The 19,956-nt window shown below is 33.8% G+C and overlaps 2 protein-coding genes across 3 annotated transcripts in view; both read right to left on the bottom strand.

Moving 5' to 3' along the window:
* The window catches only part of LOC126887628 (alpha-1,6-mannosyl-glycoprotein 2-beta-N-acetylglucosaminyltransferase-like), a 119,410-nt gene that overhangs the window by 64,965 nt on the left and 34,489 nt on the right, over positions 1 to 19,956 (bottom strand). The window lies entirely within an intron of this gene.
* The window catches only part of LOC126887627 (alpha-1,6-mannosyl-glycoprotein 2-beta-N-acetylglucosaminyltransferase-like), a 51,406-nt gene continuing 38,990 nt past the window's right edge, over positions 7,541 to 19,956 (bottom strand). For both annotated transcript variants that reach the window (XM_050655231.1, XM_050655230.1), the window contains exon 6: positions 7,541 to 7,808. In XM_050655231.1, coding sequence (XP_050511188.1) covers positions 7,595 to 7,808 — 214 coding nt within the window. In that variant the 3' untranslated portion in view covers positions 7,541 to 7,594. The remainder of the gene's footprint in view (positions 7,809 to 19,956) is intronic.

Consider the following 19,956-nt stretch of genomic DNA (forward strand, 5'->3'; position numbering starts at 1 on the left):
ATCCGATTACCGCCGAAAAGAATAGGAAAAAACTGCGCACCGATTATGCCATCGATTGATTTAGGTTCAAAAAACTTATCGTCCGCTAATTGTAAATTTTTAAATTCCGATAAAGTTTGCAAATTTAATTTCGTTTTTGGCAATTTATCTGTAATATGATCAATAACTAAAGCTTGAACATCGTATTTTTTAGTCTGATCAAAACGCGAAGCGATAATAATGTCCGTTACTCCCCTTACCGACTGAGAGTTTTGTCCCAAACCTTGTACCGAAGAATTAATTTTTGTATATCTAAGACCTAGTTTTTTACAACATTCCGTGGTCAAAAGATTACACTGACTACCGTTGTCCAAAATAAACCGCGCCGTTGCATTTTGTAAAGGACTATTTAACACACATACCGTTACCGTTGCTAATAGAACCGTTTTTTCCTGATTTCTACTCAAAAAACTAGAATTTTGAAACGCACAATTAACTGAACCCGAATTGTGGTTATTGGAACCCGTTTCTGGAATACCGACACCAGAATTTGGTTGATTATTTTGATTATTTTCTTTCGCGCCCCTTATTTCCGGTTTTCCTGCGCATAAAAGAAAATGATGATTCTTGGCACACTGGGCACACGGTCTTTTTAAGCACTGTCTTACACCATGTGACTGGGAAAAACACAGAAAGCATAAATTATTATTTTTTACCAAATCGTACCTTTGTGTAGGATTCATAGCCTTAAATTTATCACACCTACCCAAAAAATGTGACGATTTTTTACATAAAACACAAAAAGGCATTCTGTTATTGTTTTTATTCTCATGCTGGCTTACAAAAAATGATTTCGAATTTTTATTTTTATGATAGCCACCGGAGCTAGCCTCTTGTGAGTCACTATTATGCAAAATTTTTGTTTGATCCTTAACAAATTTAATTAAATCCGTGTAAGTAGGAATAACCGTTCCGCGCATGTGATTTTCAAAAGATTTTACCGTTTCCCTGTCCAGTTTTGAAAGTGCATGATAAAGTAAAATAAAATCCGTTAAATCCGGGACATCCAACTTTTTTAAGGCATTAACCGAGGCGTCAAAGATTTCTAAAAAACTGTTTAGATTTTTTTCAGATTCCGATTGCAAGGATTTAAAATTAAAAATTTGTTGTAAATAAGTGTTTGCTAACAACCTTTTATTATGATATTTTTCTAAAAGTGCTTTCCATAACGTGTCATAATTATCCCCAGAAGTAGTATTCCCGCACAAATACTAAGGGCCGATCCCTTTAAATGTGAAACCAAAAGCCGAGCCTTATCTGCATCCGTCAGCTGGAAATTATCGTGTACCAATGGTTTGTAAATCGAATAAAAAGTTTCCCATTCCTTTGTTTCCCCGTGGAAATCTGGAATAGTGATTTTTGGCAAAAGACTGTGTACATTACACTGTTGTTGTGTACTTTGCTGTAAAGTTGGATTTACAATATTGGTGCTTGGTTTTAATTTTGTATAAGCCGCCCTTGCTTCACAACACATTTCGTTAATAACAGACATCACCTGAAAATCTGGTTTATAGTTTTCATCAACGTCAAACCCGACTGCGTTGATTTCATCCAAAATTTCGAGAATTTCTGTCCTTGTCGAATCCATCGACTGATACAAGTTTGTGAATTTTTTAATGGTGTTATCCGTAGTTAAGTTTTTCGATAAGTCATATAAAGTCTGAATGATTGTATAAAGCGTTTCTTTTTTAGCCGTTAATATTTTAAATTGCCTTTCGTAAGTAGTCATTGTTACTGAAATCAATCCGCAAAATCAGAAAAAAAACAAAGTCTACTTTAAGAAAACTGTAGCATATAACAAACCAGGTCTGAGTATAAATTTTGAATAAAATTAATTAATTATAGAGATTTGTTAAAAAACAAGCCTTCCGGGCAGTTATTATGCAAACTATTTATTTTGTTTAGAACCGTGAATCAAATTTAGTATTTGTTTACAAAATAATTTTTATTCATACATCCGAATTTTTCCGTAACCGATTGAGTCGAAAAATATTCACGTTTGACAACACCGCAAATATTTAAAAACCTAACTTCTTTCACGCTCGAAGCCCAAGTTGTTCCGAGAAACAAAAACGATACAAATACAAAAATCAGCAAAAAGTTATCACAGAGTTTTTTTTCCGATACGTGCCGACATTAAATTTTACCGAACAATTTGTTTCTAAATAAGAATATTATTATTTAATAATACAAAACTAAGCAAAGCAAACTGTAAACCTACGCTGAATATCCAAGCTCGAAATTGACCAATTATGTTTTGGCTTTTAGGAAAACCAAATGGAAAATATTTAATAATAATAACTTACCGAGATTTTCTTAGATTTTCTTCGTGTTGTTAAATGTTGAAGCACTATTTCCGGTGGCATTAAGGAAAATGAAGGATGGGATAAAAGAAGGGAACTTACCGAAAATATGTTGTCTGGTATCGTCAATTTGTCTCACGGAAAACACACACAAAATCAAATTAAAATTGTCAAAGTGTACTATACGTTCCGACCGTATGTCTATTAACGACTGACTGATTTAACATAAAGGACAGAAGATTATGCTTACTTAGAACTGTGTTGCCAAGACGTTCCCGAATTAAAATAAATGAAATATATATTCATATTGGCGCAAACACTACCATCAATCCTTAAGTGGTTAAGGGTTGATGGAGTCTTGACCAGATGGTATATGATCAAAATACACGTAAAGTTATTAATAATAGGTATATATCTACTTACATATCAGTGACAAAACTGTTCTACAGCTAAAGATATTCATGAAAGTCACCAGCCCCATCAAGTAGCAGATTAGTTTAGTAGCTCTTAATATGTGGATTATTTGTTATAATGTGAAATATAGATTTGATATTATTGTTACAAATAATCCACATATTAAGAGCTACTAAACTAGTCTGCTGTGTGATGGAGCTGGTGACTTTCATGAATATCTTTAGCTGTAGAACAGTTTTGTCACTGATATGTAAGTAGTCCAGAAAGCCACTGCGCATCCGCTAGGAAAAATATTCTAATTCGGATTTTTTGCACAATCTTACTCAAAAAGGACTCCTTTTAACAAATTTGCATGTTGCCAGGACCAAAAGGTGGTCAAAAATTTTTTAAACGTTTTTTTTTGTTTTTTTCCTAAAATTATTATTTTTGCATGGAAAAAAGTTTTTTTTAGGTTTTTTGGATCATTCCAGACAGAAAAGGTCTTTAGTAACTTTTCTCTAAAAATGATAGTTTTTGACATATAAGCGATTAAAAATTGAAAAATTGCGAAATCGGCCATTTTTAACCCTCAAAAACTATGTGAAAAACTGAAAATTTGAGTGCTGCCAAGGTAGATAGATATTCTTTAAACATCGATTGATGAAATCCCGAAGAGTTTTTTGCAATACAATATTCAAAACTCCTTTGTTTTTTAATTGCTAATCAAGCGTGCGCGACACTATTTTCCACCGACAGTATGGTGCAAACGAAAGGAATAAATTCGTTATTTCGTAAACTGGCGACTTTAAGGAAAAATCCCGAAACGAGTCGATTTTTATTTTTAAGTTGTGATATTGTGGCATATATGGTATACTAGTGACGTCATCCGTCTGGGCGTGATGACGTAATCGATGATTTTTTTAAATGAGAATAGGGGTCGTGTGGTAGCTCATTTGAAAGGTCCTTCAATTCTCTATTCAGTAATGTAAACATTTACATAATTATTTATACAGGGTGTCCTTCTACTTCTTTCTTTGTCAAATAATTTAATTTAATAAAAAAATTTTGGACACCCTGTATAAATAATTATGTAAATGTTTATAATACTGAATAGAGAATTGAAGAATCTTTCAAATGAACTAGCACATGACCCCTATTCTCATTTAAAAAAATCATCGATTACGTCATCACGTCCAGATGGATGACGTCACTAGTATATCATATATGCCACAATATCATAACTTAAAAATAAAAATCGACCTGTTTCGGGATTTTTTTTTAAATTCGCCAGTTTACGAAATAACGAATTTATTCCTTTCATTTGCACCATACTGTCGGTGGAAAATAGTGTCGCGCACACTTGATTAGCAATTAAAAAACAAAGGAGTTTTGAATATTGTATTGCAAAAAACTCTTCGGGATTTCATCAATCGATGTTTAAAGAATATCTACCTACCTTGACAACATTGAAATTTTCAGTTTTTCACATAGTTTTTGAGGGTTAAAAATGGCCGATTTCGCAATTTTTCAATTTTTAATCGCTTATATGTCAAAAACTATCATTTTTAGAGAAAAGTCACTAAAGACCTTTTCTGTTTGGAATGATCCAAAAAACCTAAAAAAACTTTTTTCCATGTAAAAAAAATAATTTTAGGATAAAAACAAAAAAAAACGTTTAAAAAATTTTTGACCACCTTTTGGTCCTGGCAACATGAAAATTTGCTAAAAGGAGTCCTTTTTGAGTAAGATTGTGCAAAAAATCCGAATTAGAATATTTTTCCTAGCGGATGCGCAGTGGCTTTCTGGACTAAAGTACATACCTATTATTAATAACTTTATGTATATTTTGATCATATACCATCTTGTCAAGACTCATTCAACCCATAACCACTTTAAGGATTGATGGTAGTACTTATACAGGATGTTTCATTAATAATTGTCCATATAGTAACTGGAGAAACCTTAGCACAAAATAAGAAGATTTAACCTAAAACACTTAAATAAAATGTGGTTCGTTACTGAGTTACAGGGTGTTTTATCTAAAAATTTAAAAATTATTTTTGCTCGGCATTTTAAAACTATTCGACGTATCCTTTTCATACTTAGCAGGAAGTATAGGTACTGTACAAACTACTAAATTATGTTAAACAAACGTTTCTGGCTATTACCAGAGGCGTACGACGGGGGAAAGTGAATGGCTGACCCTTTCCAAATTCTACACCACTGGCGGAATTGCTATTTTAGTTCAATTTTTGGTTTCTCCAATACTTCCTATGAAAATAATATACTCTTTATTCGTAACGATAAAGTCATTAGTTTTCGAGATCTTTGAAGTTCAAAATGAAACGACACGGTTATTTTGATTAATGTATTGTGTCGCTTCATTTTTAATTTCAAATATCTCGAAAACTAATCATTTTATCGTTACGAATGAAGAGTATATTATTTACATAAAAAGTACTGAAAAATCAAAAAATAACACTAAAATAGCAATTTCGTCAGTGGCGTAGAATTTGAGAAGGGTCAACCAGCCACTATCCCCTGTCGTACGCCTCTGGTAGTAGCTATAAACGTTTATTTATCTTAGTTTAGTAGGGTGTACAGTACCTACACTTTCTGCCAAGTATGATAAGGATACGCCAAATAGTTTTAAAGTACTGAGTACAAATAATTTTTAAATTTTAATCATGTGAATCATATCATAAATTAATTAAAATAACTGTGCCGTTTCATATTTAACTTCAAATATCTCGAAAACTAATGACTTTATCGTTACCAATGAAGATTATATTATTTACGTAGAAAGTATTGGAGAATCTAAAAATGACACTAAAATAGTAATTCCTCCAGTGGCGTAGAATTTGAGAAGGGTCAAACATTCACTATCCCCTGTCGTACTTCTCTGGTAGTAGCTAGAAACGTTTGTTTATCATAATTTAGTAGGGTGTATAGTAGTTGCACTTTCTGCCAAGTATGAAAAGGATACGTCGAATAGTTTCCAAATGCTGAGCAAAAATAGTTTTTAAATTTTTAGATAAAACACCCGGTAACTCAGTAAGGAACCACATTTTATTTAAGTGTTTTAGGTTAAATCTTCGTATTTTGTGCTAAGGTTTCTCCAGTTACTATACGGACAATTATTAATGAAACACCCTGTATATTATATTATATACCAAGCAATTTTCATCAGATTGGTCACTCCAAATTGCAAAATGTCTCAATATACACTCTATAGACTACTAAATTCAATACTCTACAGTTGTTTTGCTTTTGTATGTATTTTAATTTAAATCAAGACATAGTTATTTTTATATACCGGGTGGTGAATTGGAAAACGGGCCATACGAAACTCAATGTAAAATTCTAAACTTTTAAATTCCTGCTTCCCTAATTATTTTACACCAAAAAACATTAGAACCTATTTGTAGAGGGTTGAAATCTGTATTGAAAACAACTATTAAAACTGTTCTACGAATTAAACATATTCCAAAATTTTGTAAAAATGTAATACAGTTTTCAGCTTTTCAGCCCAAAATTAGGCCATACACAGTGCAATAATGTGTCACAATGAATTTATTATTTTCACATTTTTGAACTGTCAATATTTTTATTTTATCATTTATTGTTTAAAAACAATACAGTTGATAAAATACCCTCAGTTGTGGAGAAAGTATTAATAATAAAGATCTTTTATTCAGTCAATGGTGTGAGCACTGTCAGTTAAATAGTAACGTGTGGCTTAACTTTTACACACATACCTACTGTGGCAAATGTGTTATATCTTCCAAAATTTTGGAATGCGTTTAAATCGTAGAACAATTTTAACTTTGGACTTTAATACAGATTATAATCCTCTACAAATATTTTCTCATGACTTTTGATATAAAATAATTAGGGAAGCAGGAATTCAACAGTTTAGAATTTTACATTGGGTTTCCTATGGCCCGTTTTACGATTCACCACCCGGTGTGCATTTTTGTCTTTTTGTGATTTTTAGCTTGTAGTTTGTAACTGCGAAGACTTTATGTACTGGGTCTGATGATGAGGCAGAAATTGTAAGCCCCGAAACCGGTTGTCCCCATGATTGTGTAACAACTATTAAAAATTCAAACTTTAAGATTGCGAGTATTGACTCAATTTCTATATCCAATAGCACCTATTATTTTTCTATTATCTTTCTCGGGAACGTAGATGACGACTACGGGTACACGCATGTTTTGCACTAGACCAGCCAAGTCCTTTGTCTCCGTTTGGCCCCTCCAAGCACGATCCATTTCTAAGTGTATTTACTTTTTAGCACGTTCACCCAAAGGGTCCCTGCAATAAGTGTTTTATGCCTGGTTGCACCAACATATCTTAAGCTTAAGACCTGCCTTAAGCTCAAGTAACTAAACATACGCGTTGCACCATTGAGTCTTAGACCAGTTTTCAGCTTATCACAATGGATTGCCACGTGGATTGCATCTTAAGCTTTGTCTCAGTTAAGGCGTGTAGAAATCGAAAATTATGTATTTATAAGCTGAGCTGGGCTAAGCTGGAGCTTAAGATTTGTTGGTGCAACCAGGCATTATAGAACTACAGATCCATTTCCGCTAAGACTGGCATCCACTGCTTGTCCCGTTTGTTGACGGTCAAATCTAGTTAGGTATCAGGATAGTCTTCTTCTTATTATTGTGCCGTCTTAACGAAGGTTAGAAGTATCGGTTTCGCCATATAGTGTTATTAAGACATATTGCCAGTATATTTTTACTTCTTTGTTTACCATTCATTCAAAAAATTTGATACGAATAAATATAAAGAAAAAATAAGAATTTATAAAATTTTATACTTTAATTAATTTATAACAAAAATAAAATCAGCTATCCACCTATAGTCATACCGATACACAACTTATGATCTCTTCTATCGCCCCATCCGCCATAACCCTTTCGAAGTTTCGTATTTTTCAGTACTATAGAGAACGTTAATATTAAATGATGTGGGTATAAATCTTTCTTTGCATTTTTGAGGACCTGTTGAACTTTTGATATCATTGCCGTAGACTGACAGTCTTTCTTCTTGTGATGAACACCACTGAAATAAACATAAGTATCTTAAAAGAATTCAGTTTCTAGAATCGTCAAAGTTTAATAACTTAGGAACATCATTTGAAATTTTGATTGGGGGGGGGGCAAGCATTATATATACAATACATTATATTATACAGGGTGTTTCATTGGTAAAGTAACATACGTTAACTGTAGAAAGAGGATACTTAGGCGGTCTTAAAAATACCATACATAATGGGTCTTACTCCATTAATAACAAAGATACTAGGTGTTCTATCTATTTTGCCATTTTTTTAATTGGTTCATAACTTTTTGACCACACTGTATATTTATTTTATATTTGGCACGCAAATATCATTTAAGGCGTACAATAAATTAATTTATTTACAATTGTAAAAAATCCAGGACCGGCTTAAAAAATATTGGAAAAATATTCCGACCCCAAAACAACACCCTGTACATTAAATTTTTTTAAAATGGATTTTTCAGTTGAAAAGGGGATAAAAAACTAAATTCAGTGGTATACTTTGAATTTTCGGCAAAATGATTTTTCTGGTGAAATTTGGAATTTGAATTCTGAAATTAAGTGAATTGCGAGAGCTTTAAGTATAAAAAAAATTGAAATACAGCTTACAACTTGTCAACCACACTGTATATTGATTTTATATCTAACACGCGAATATTCTTTTAGGTGTCCAGTCAATTAATTTAATTACAATTATAAAAAATCCAGGTCCGGATTAAAAAATATTGTATAAATGTTCCAACCCAAAAAAAAACACCTTGTATATTATTTTTTTTTAATGGATTTTGCATTTGAAAAGAGGATGAAAAACAAAATTAGTGGTATACTTTGAATTTTCGGCAATATAATTTGAATTCTGAAATTAAATTAAAATATGACTTAATTTTAATTAATACCATTATTTAATATAAATTGGTAAAATATTAACATTTGCACACATAACAATAATTTTTGATGGCCCCCTCTGTGGCTCAGTGATAAGAGAGCCTACCTTTGGATCGCAAGGTCCGAATGGTCATGAGTTCGAATCTCACCAGGGTCAGAAATTTTTCGTTTATTATAAATTAATAAATGAAAATAGTTTCTGTCCTTGTGGGATCGGTACTCACCGGAGGGACCGCAGACGTTCGGATACAATTAGCGTCTCTTTGCAAAGACAATGACGTCGACTTTGCAATGTAACAAGACACTTACTCAACACACACAGTACACAGTACACATGACGCTAGGTACCTAACTACCAAAGTTTACCGTACCTACGTATAAAAAATTTTTTTTTATGGTGGTAACTTTGAATAAGTACTTTAGTTTTGAATAGTGATTATGCGCTGCAAATTTTCGCTGTTTTGTTATAATTTTTAGCTATTTTGTTGATTAAAGTGATGTATTCTTTATTGACCCTTTATTATTTATTTATTATTTAAAGATGAATACTCGCCAAAAACTATTTTTCACACATAATAAAAAACACTAAAATATTAACATTTTACCAATTTAGATTAAATAATGGTATTAATTAAAATTAAGTCGCATTTTAATTTTTTCTACAAGAGCTCTCGCAATTGCCATAATTTCAGAATTAAAATTAAAAATTTTACCAGAAAAATCATTTTGTCGAAAATTCAAAGTATACCACTAATTTTGTTTTTCATCCTCTTTTGAAATGCGAAATCCGTTTTAAAGAAAATTAATATACAAGATGTTTTTTGGGTCGGAATATTTACACAATATTTTTTAAACCGGACCTGGATTTTTTATAATTGTAAATAAATTAATTGATTGGACACCTAGAAGTATATTCGAGTGTTAAATATAAAATCAATATACAGTGAGGTTGACAAGTTGTAAGCTGTATTTCAATTTTTTTCCACTTAGAGCTCTCGCAATTCACTTAATTTCCGAATTCAAATTCAAAATTTCACCAGAAAATTCATTTTGCCGAAAATTCAAATTATACCACTGAATTTAGTTTTTCATCTTCTTTTCAACTGAAAAATCCATTTAAAAAAATTTTATGTACAGGGTGTTGTTTTCGGGTCGGATTATTTTTCCAATATTTTTTAATCCGGATCTGGATTTTTTACAATTGTAAATAAATTTATTTATTGTACACCTTAAATGATATTTGAGTGCCAAATATAAAATAAATATACACTGTGGTTAAAAAGTTATGAACCATTTAAAAAAATGGCAAAATAGATAAAACACCCAGTATCTTTGTTATTAATGGAATAAGACCCATTAAGTATGGTATTTTTGAGATCGCCTAAGTGTCCTCTTTCTACAGTTAACGTATGTTACTTTCCCAATGAAACACCCTGTACGATGTAATGATGATGAAAGTTGATGTATTTTTTGTAAATTTCAGTCATTTTCAGGATCAGGGGAGGGGCAAATGCCCCCCTGACCCTATCAAATGACGCCCCTGATTATACTTTTAGTATCTAATCTTAGTATATAAGTTATAGCCGAATAACTCGTCAATGCAATGCCTGAAAGATCTATGTTAGAAAAATCTTCTAACATATCGATAATTATAATTTCTGCTTATACAATCTCAATACAATTCATTGCATCTTTGACTATTTCAAAACGAACACATCTGCCTTTTGTAGTTTCCAAACTAACCAACTCCGAGAAAATATTGCATTTCCGTTTTGGCTCCTTTTTGAGTCTTTGATACAAAGAGCGTTACGCTATGAAAACTTTCGATTCTAAGATACGTCCTGTTTCTCACAGGTTCGGCCGAAAATAAAAACAGTTTTTATACCCTAATTTAACCATGTGTGGAATAAGCTGTCTTGCTGTTGGATTTATGTTTCCTAAAATCAATAAAGGCCTTTGTGTATACCGGACAGCATTAGAGGTTTTGTTTATTCTAAAACTTAAATTAGATATATACGCATAGGACTTTGATAAATTGATCTCCCCTCTTGTTGCGAAACCCGAAAAAAAGAAGAATTCTTATGCTTTTAGTCGGGTTTAGTTTCTCAGTCACTTATTAGCCACCCTTATGGCTAGACGCTCGCGTTTTTAGCTCTACTCAGAATGTATTCTCTCGAATGATTACATTCTCACTTCACGGCTCGCATTTTCTTATTACCATTACTCGTTTTTTCACGCGAATTATCTATTCTCTCACTCCTTAGTACTCACATACCTGACTCTCAATAATCGCGATTCACTTTACTTTCAATTCTACATAGCGAATGTATGTATGTTTTGTAGTAAACAATAATTATATTTGTACAGTGATGGTAAATAGTGATTGTGTTAAATAATAAAATGATTATTCCATACGTTTATTAATCGTTTCAACGCCGATTTACACCTTGCTTCGACTCGACAAAGACTATCAGAGTCTACTTATCAACCACTATACAAGCTGGCTCCCGTCTTGTGTGAAGACAAGAGATATTCACCAGGTCCATCTAACAACTGGTGAAGCACAATATAGGTGTCATATTCTGTAATACAGGAACATCGGATGGAAACGTTAATAGTAAAATTTCTCTAGGTAACAGAATTGAACTCCATATTATGGAATGATAAAATTACATGAGACAATAAAGGTCTGACTTATAAGACAATTATAGAAAGTGTGTGTATTTACTAATGGATCTGAAGTCTGAATAATAGACAAGAGACAAAGAGCAAAATTAAAAGCTATGGAGATAGATTGTACAGTAAGGGAAAAAACTCCTTACTGTATAATATGTATAATATGTATCAAAAGATGTATATAATTTTAAATAATTTCAGTTGTTACAAAAAGATATTGTTTCTAAATATGCAAACAAAACGAAGGTTGATTAATGCAGTTTTGTTTGTGTAACCTCGTAGAGACGCACGTATAGTTTTACTTTTCAAAGTCCAAATTAAAAGGAGATAAATAGCCCACAGAGGGATTGATAGGATTATTATTATAGTATTGTCATTATTTAGATCGTTACTATGCTAGTGAGCCGTCCTGCGAGAAGGGTATCCTGAAGGACCACCCCGCGAAACAACATCTTAGTAACCTTATGTTGATTTGTGTTGTAAATCGTAAATAAAGTTGTAAAGTTAGTCAGTGTTTCAACTCGACATTTCAACCCTGCAAGATTATCATGGCAATCTACCAACGTAACAATACCAACATAACAAGATTACTGGAGAAGAAGCTGTATGTAGGATCTCCAAGCTCGAACACATAAGAAACGATGAGATCAGGAGGATACAATCAGAAGGTTCTCGATACCATAGGAAGCAGCTTATGTAGTATGGACATCTCCACAGAATGGAAAAGAGTGATGACAAAACTTTATTTATTTATCGTATGGCACTTGACACATTTACACAGTGGCGGCTTTTGGGGGTAGGCAGGATAGGCCGGGCCTACCCAATAATTTTAAGAGCTTTAAAATTGAAAAAGATATAAATATTTAAAAAATATTTTAAAGCATGTAAATAACTTTTAAATGTACCAAATCACTAAATACATCAGCGTCCGTTAAGACAACTTTGTTATACAGTGCTAGTCAAAAGTCCGTACCCCCCCTCGTATCTTTTGACCGGTTATACTTATAATAGTGAAATTTGGAGGAAGGAAATGAACGGACGTAGGCTTCTTAACTAGTCATGACAGGTGACGTAAAAGTGACAGATGACTTTACAGCGCCACTGTGACAGATAATTTTAAATGGTACCCTATGGTAAGCGACACCTCGTTTGATAGGTATTGAAAATACCTATTCAGCTATACTAATTTTGTTTGAGTTTAAGCTCATTTGGATGAATAAATGAAATAATATAAACTTGTAGTTTCGCATTTAATTAATAAAAATTCAAACCTCCGCCTATGGTTACTTGTCAAAAAGGTTGACGTTGACGTAAAAACTACTAGAGAGCTGAAAAATGTCAACTTTTTTGACAAAATAACCATGGGCGGACATTTTAATTTTTCAGAATTAAATGCGAAACTACAAAGTTATATTTATTTCATTTATTCACCAAAATCAAAATCAACTTAAACCCAAAAAAATTAGTATGACCGAAGAGATATTTTCAATACCTTTCAAATGAGGTGTCACTTGCCATAAGGTCCCATTTAAAATTATCTGTCACAGTGGCGCTGTAAAGTCATCTGTCACTATTACGTCACCTGTCATGACTAGTTAAGAAGCGTACGTCCGTTTATTTCCTCACTACAAATTTCACTATTATATGTATAACCGATCAAAAGATACGAGGGGGGGTACGGACTTTTGACTAGCACTGTATATTATACAAGGTGTCCCAAAAGTAGTGGAACGGTCGAATATTTCGCGAACTAAACATCGGATCGAAAAACTGAAAAATACGTGTTCAATAATTTTCAACAATATATCAAATGACACCAAACACCAACCCCCACTACAACCCTTGGAGGTGGGGTGGGGGGTAACTTTAAAATCTTAAATGGAAACCCTCAGTTTTTCTTGCAGATTTTAATTCGTTGCATAGAAGTAAGCAACTTTTATTCAAGACATTTTTTCGAACTGTGGATAGATGGCGCTATAATTGGGAAAAACGATTTATCCTGATACCATAGGTAAATTATAGAAACGGTCTAATATCTCGCGAAATACACTTCCAAATGAGAAACTAAAAAACAGATTTTTAATATTTTTTGAAAACCTTTCGAATAACACCAAACGTGACCCTCCAACCCACCCCCTGGGGGTGGGGTGGGGGTAAATTTAAAATCTTAAATAGCAACCCCCACTTTTTATTACAGATTCGGATCCGTCACGAGAAATTAAGCAACATTTATTCGAAATATTTTTTAGAATTGTTAATAGATGGCGCTTTAATTGGAAAAAGACGATTTATTAGCGCCATCTATCAGAAATTTTAAAAAATGTTTTGAATAAATGTTGCTTAATTATTTATGGCGAATCCGAATCTGCAATAAAAAGTGGGGGTTGCTATTTAAGATTTTAAAGTTACCCCCCACTCCACCTATATGGGGTGGATTGGAGGGTCATGTTTGGTGTTATTCGATAGGTTTTCGAAAAAGATTAAAAATTTGTTTTTTGGTTTCTTATTTGGAAGTGTATTTCGTGAGATATTAGACTGTTTCTATAATTTACCTATGGTATCAGGATAAATTGTTTTTCCCAATTATAGCGCCATCTATCCACAGTTCGAAAAAATGCCTTGAATAAAAGTTGCCTACTTTTACGTAACGAATCCAAATTTGCAAGAAAAACTGGGGATTTCCATTTGAGATTTTAAAGTTACCCCCCACCCCACCTCCAGGGGGTGTAGTGGGGATTGGTGTTTGGTGTCATTGGATAGATTTTTGAATATGATGGAACACGTATTTTTCAGTTTTTTTGATCCGATGTTTAGTTCGCGAAATATTCGACCGTTCCGCTACTTTTGGGACACCCTATATATTATCACAGATAGCATCGAATTGTATTCAGGCATTTTAAATATCATTAATAGGCCCACTCGGAGCTGGCCGACCCCGCTCACATAAGATCTCCGTACAAAAAGCGTTTGAAGTTAAGCAGCTTGCCGGAGAATGATTTTTATATTGCCGTGTTATGCTTGGTGTATAGGCCCGATTGAAACGGGACTTCGCCAAGCCTCGTTGGTTTTAAAAATATAATTAAAAAATGTAAATCTGTTACAGTTACCTTCTAAGTATTTTTATACATAAAAATAAATTTTTATTTGCATATTATGTATTATGCATAGCTATTTGTAATTTGCTGTCGTGGCCTACCCAAAATTTTACCCCACCAGCCGCCACTGCATTTACATATATTTTGTATAAAACTTAATACATAGGTTTACAAACGCACATCTAGCTTATTTATATAGGAGTCGCCATTAGGAAATCCTCTGAACTGCCATGATATGATCTCGTGGGACACTGTTCTGTGATGTGACAGATGGTTTGTGGTTGTCCGCAGTGATAGAATGGGGATGGTCGTTTGCCCCCTTTGTGCATCATGGAACCACATCTGCCGTGTTGGGTTCGGATTCGGTTCAGCATACTCCATGTGTTGCGTGGTAAATCAAAACCTGATGGTTTTTGTGTTATACAGGGTAAGCTGCTATTATATTGTTCTAACCATTCTCGAGTCCATGTGGTCGTTATGTTAAACCCATTTTCCACTGTAATCTTTGCTGTTTTTATTATCGGTCATCTGGGCGTAGACTGTTTGGCAGCATCTATATCTTAATGGATTGGCAGGCTCTCGTTATCAATTATCTTTCTGTACTCAATAGTGAGGGAGTGTATGCGCCGTAGTTTGGGTGGTGAAATGTGGCTCAGTACTTTGAGCCATTGCGTAGGGGTGGATTTGATAACGCCCGCAATCATTCTCATTGTATTGTTTAATTGGGCATCTACTTTATGTATATGTGAGTAGTTAAGCCAGGCTGGAGAACAGTATTCCGCGGTTGAGAAGACAAGGCCCAGGGTAGATGATCGCAAGGTGGAAGCCGATGCTCCCCATGTTATGCCGCACAGTTTCTGGATAATTTTGTTTCTGGATTTAAGCTTTTCCGTTGTTTTTGTCAGACCTTCCTTGAAGGATATGGTTCTGTCAAGAGTTACCCCAAGGTACTTTGGTGTTTTATTGTAGGCGAGTGTGGTGTTTTCGAATTGGATGTTGAGTATTCTTAATGCAAGCTTGTTATTTAGGTGGAACCTGGAAACTTCTGTTTTCTTCTGTTTCTTCAAATGACTTACACCTTGTTGCAAGGAACCAGTCGTCGGCGTAACCCAACTTATTCAACCTGGTTTCTGGTATATCAGCGATGTACAGGCTAAAGAGAAGAGGAGCTAAGACAGATCCCTGAGGCAGTCCATTCTTCAGATTTCTTGGAGTACTGATGTCGGTTCCCATAATAACTCGAATAATTCAGTCACTCAGCATGCTGTTGATTATTCGAGCGGTGGATTTACAGGAGATTGTACGGAGGAGCTTGTATATCATGCCTTCTCTCCGGTCGTTATTGTAGGCCGCTGTTAGGTCTATGAAAGCGGCTGCAGTTAGTGCAGTTTTAAGTTTTCTCTGGAACTCTGCCTCAATAAATGTGGTAAGTGAAAGAACCTGATCTGTGCAGCTTCTTTTGCGTCGGAAACCTGCCTGATCAAACGGTATTGTTTCAAGTAGCTTTGGACTAATTATGTTGTAGATAAATCGTTCTAGTGGCTTAAACGTCACCGATAGTAGGGTTATTGGTTGTTCTATTCTTAGGGTTGCTATCATTTATTGGTTTCCTAGTTTTAATATGGCAATGACCTTCGAGAGTTTGAATTTCTGTGGTAGGGTACCGGTCTGCATAATGTCTGTGAAAAAGTGGGCCATTCATTCTCTCGCATATTTGCCGATGTTAATTAATCCTGTATTGCCCCTTGTAACTCTCAAGTTACATATTGAATAAGAGTCATACAATCCTTTCTAAACCTAATATTTCCGTAAACGTCAGTTGTTTCTATAAAGTTACAGACATCTGTCTACCACAGAACATTCCAATCCTCCGCAAGGTAATATTTTTATGCAAAGTTCTAGCAGTTGTCGTGTGTTGTCATTAGTAGTGTTACAGCGTTGTAAGAGGCGACTTTGATCACAATTTCAAGTACTTTCGATACTAGCTGACGCAATAAAAAAATAAAACTAAACGTAAGTACATTCTGACATTTATTGTAGCAAATATATGCTCTGAAAATAAAATATTAGATATTTTATGAGTAAAAAATGTTGTGTAACTTTAAAGTTACAATGGGCTATAATATATAACATAATTTTTTTGCAGGTGGTAACAGAAATGGAACCTATTTGTGTAAAATCATTTTATGGCAAGAAAGAACTAAATAATGTTCAAATTAGAGACATTTCTGGGTACGACTCTGAAGATTCCATTATAGAATCCGACCGTGAAGATGATGAAGTGGTACACATTTTAGAAAATGTTTGTTCGGAAGAAGTGAGCGTGGGAGATATGGAAGACAATAACGAGCACCAGGAAGATGATAATGAAAAAGAGAATGACAGTGACAACGAAAATGACGTGCCCAATCATCAGGATATCGCATGGAAACGAATTACCAGTCGTTCTGCACAGACTATTCGACCTTGGAAAGGTAGTTTACCGCAAGGCCTGAAAAGCCGTATACTCCAATTAGTCCTGTCGCCAGGGGGGTACAACGGCCTCCTTAATTTAGATGGACTTACCGAAGTTTTCTTTATATATTTTGACCCGTAGAATACGAATTTTTTGGGTAACAGTTGATCCGGATGTCGATAAGATTGTTATAGACAAAGAACTTGAGGAATTACATAACAGCGATTTCTCGCAAAATCAAAACATATTTTTGTATTTTTTGGGTCATTTTAAGCAAAAAATATTCCTGTAAGTTTTTTCGTAGAATGCATAGTTTTCGAGATAACCGCGGCTGAACTTTCAAAAAATCGAAAAATTGCAATTTTTGAACCCGAGTAACTTTTGATTAAAAAATAAAGTAGCAATTCTGCTTACCGCATTTGAAAGCTTAAGTCAAATTATATCGGTTTTGATTATTTGCATTGCTAAAAATTAATTTTTTTACTGCTGAACAAAGCTATAAACACATAGTGTTTCCCGTGCCTAATACATGCGTTTTAACGCATGCTACGTAGAAATTGCCTCGCTTGCACTTGTAGCTACTCTACCTACTCGTTAGATTTTAAATGAGAAATCATTGAAAACATCACTCACGCACTAGGTGTTTATAGCTTTGTTTACCAATAAAATAATAAATTTTTAGCAATGCAAATAATCAAAACCGATATAATTTGACTTAAACTTTTAAATGAGGTAAGCAGAATTGCTACTTTATTTTTTAATCAAAAGTTATTCGTGTTCAAAAATTGCAATTTTTCGATTTTTTGAAAGTTCAACCGCGGTTATCTCGAAAACTATGCATCCTACGAAAAAACTTGTCAGAGCATTTTTTGCCTAGAATGACCCAAAAAATACAAAAAGATGTTTTGTTTTGCGAGAAATCACTGTTATGTAATTCCTCAAGTTCTTTGTCTATAACAATCTTATCGACATCCGGATCAACTGTTACCCAAAAAATTCGTATTCTACGGGTCAAAATAAATAAAAAAAACTTGGGTAAGTCCATCTGAATTAAGGAGGCCGTTGTACCCCCCCTGGCGACAGGACTAAATCAAGTATTTTAGAACACTTATAGATGACAATATATTGGACAATATTGTTTATCAAACAAATCTCTATTCTACCCAAAAGGACACAGAAAAATCTTTTAAATGTGGACAAGAACGAAATAAAACAGTTTTTCGGTGTACGTTTGTTCATGTCAGTGTATGGTTTACCCTCAACCAGAATGTACTGGAAAGCGTCTACTCGAATTTCAGTTGTTGCAGAAACTATGAGTCGGAATCGCTGGGAACAAATAAAAAACAATATCCACTTCAATGACAATAGTCAGACAATTCCCGGAGATAAGTTGTACAAAATCAAACCGCTTTTAGAACCAGTTATAGCAAATTTTCAGAAGTCTTTTTATAGTCTAAAAATGTATATAAAAAATAAACCAAAAAAGTGGGGCTATAAAGCGTTTCTCCTATGTGATACCAACGGAATTGTATATAATTTTGAACCGTATACTGGTAGAGAAGAGCATCCAGAATATTTACCAAATGTTGGAATCAGCGGAAATGTGGTTCTTCGATTGGCCACAATAATTCCAAAAAATTCTTACCATAAAATATATTTTGATAACTGGTTTACAAGTATGCAATTGCAAATTGAACTGGACAAGTTGGGTATTCCTTCTGTAGGTACGGTGCGTCCTAACAGATTGAAAGGATGTCATTTCTCTACCGACAAAGATATGAAAAAGAAAGGAAGGGGCAGTTTCGAAGAACTTGTTTACAAGAAAGAAGGTATAACTCTTAGAGCAGTCAAATGGTACGACAACAAGCCAGTGCATTTACTGAGTTCGCAGTGCCGGTTTAACCTAACTTCGGGCCCTGGGCGCTGGATATTTAGGGGCCCCCCTTAATTGCTATTCGTTACCAGTTCTTTTAACAAGAGAACACATGCATCAAAAATGTTTATTGTAAAATCCATACAAAATGATTTTACAACAAACAAGAAGAAAAGCAAACGTAAAAATATTTTAAGAATAATAATATATTAATTTAAAAACATAAAAAAACAGAAAGTTCCACAAAACAATACATGGCAAACAAAGAATATCTTCTAAAAAATACATACGACAAAAATTAGATCACTTTTTTTCTTGACTAGTCATTAAAAATCTCTCATATAATACTACATACTACATATCACAATTCGGTTTGATGGATCACCAGTTTTTAAGTAAAGCATTTACAGCGTCAAAAGTTTCTGCAAGTTTTGATTTCATCACTTCCAAGAATTCATTGCAAATTTGGTGATAGATATACTAACTGAACCATTTGTTGTCAAAGTTGTCAAATTTAGGCTAGTATGTATACAAGAAAATTTAAGTCATTTCTTCTATGGCAACTTGTTAAATCCTCATTGAATCAACGGAAAACTAGTCCTTTTGAGAAGCAAGTAATTTAGTAGTGACAACAACTCTTCTTAGAACGTTTATCCAATGGTCAGCTTTGCGTTCTACTTGCTCTTTCAAGCCAGCGTCTATAACTCCAATTAAGGATGATCTTGTTATTAATGTATCTAACCATAGAGTTCAGATGAAATTTACTTTCTTCGCGATATTTAAGCCAAATGTTTCCAGTGGGTCCATGGTCCATATAAAATCAGGTAACAATAAACACTTGCGTCGTATAGCCCATCTCTCTTTTCTTTGACTCCATTGGGATTTCCTCGATAAAAGTCGCTTTCATTTAATCTTCTATAATAAGCTTTGTCTCCATCTTGATACATTTTTTTACAATTTTCTAAGAAATCATTTTTTGGTTTAAAAGTTAACACAGTTTTTATAAAACCGTCAGTCTTAAAATCAGACCATTCCGAAATCGCAGGTGTTTCGTCGTGTTTTTCTCTATTTCCGAAAATATGTAATAGATTATTTAGCGGACTTTCTCTTTTATTAATAAAAGAAACGGGTCCATACGGGCCCCTTCGGGGCCCGGGCCCCTGG

This window comes from Diabrotica virgifera, chromosome 7 (assembly GCF_917563875.1).
Source record: "Diabrotica virgifera virgifera chromosome 7, PGI_DIABVI_V3a".
NCBI lineage: Eukaryota > Metazoa > Arthropoda > Insecta > Coleoptera > Chrysomelidae > Diabrotica > Diabrotica virgifera.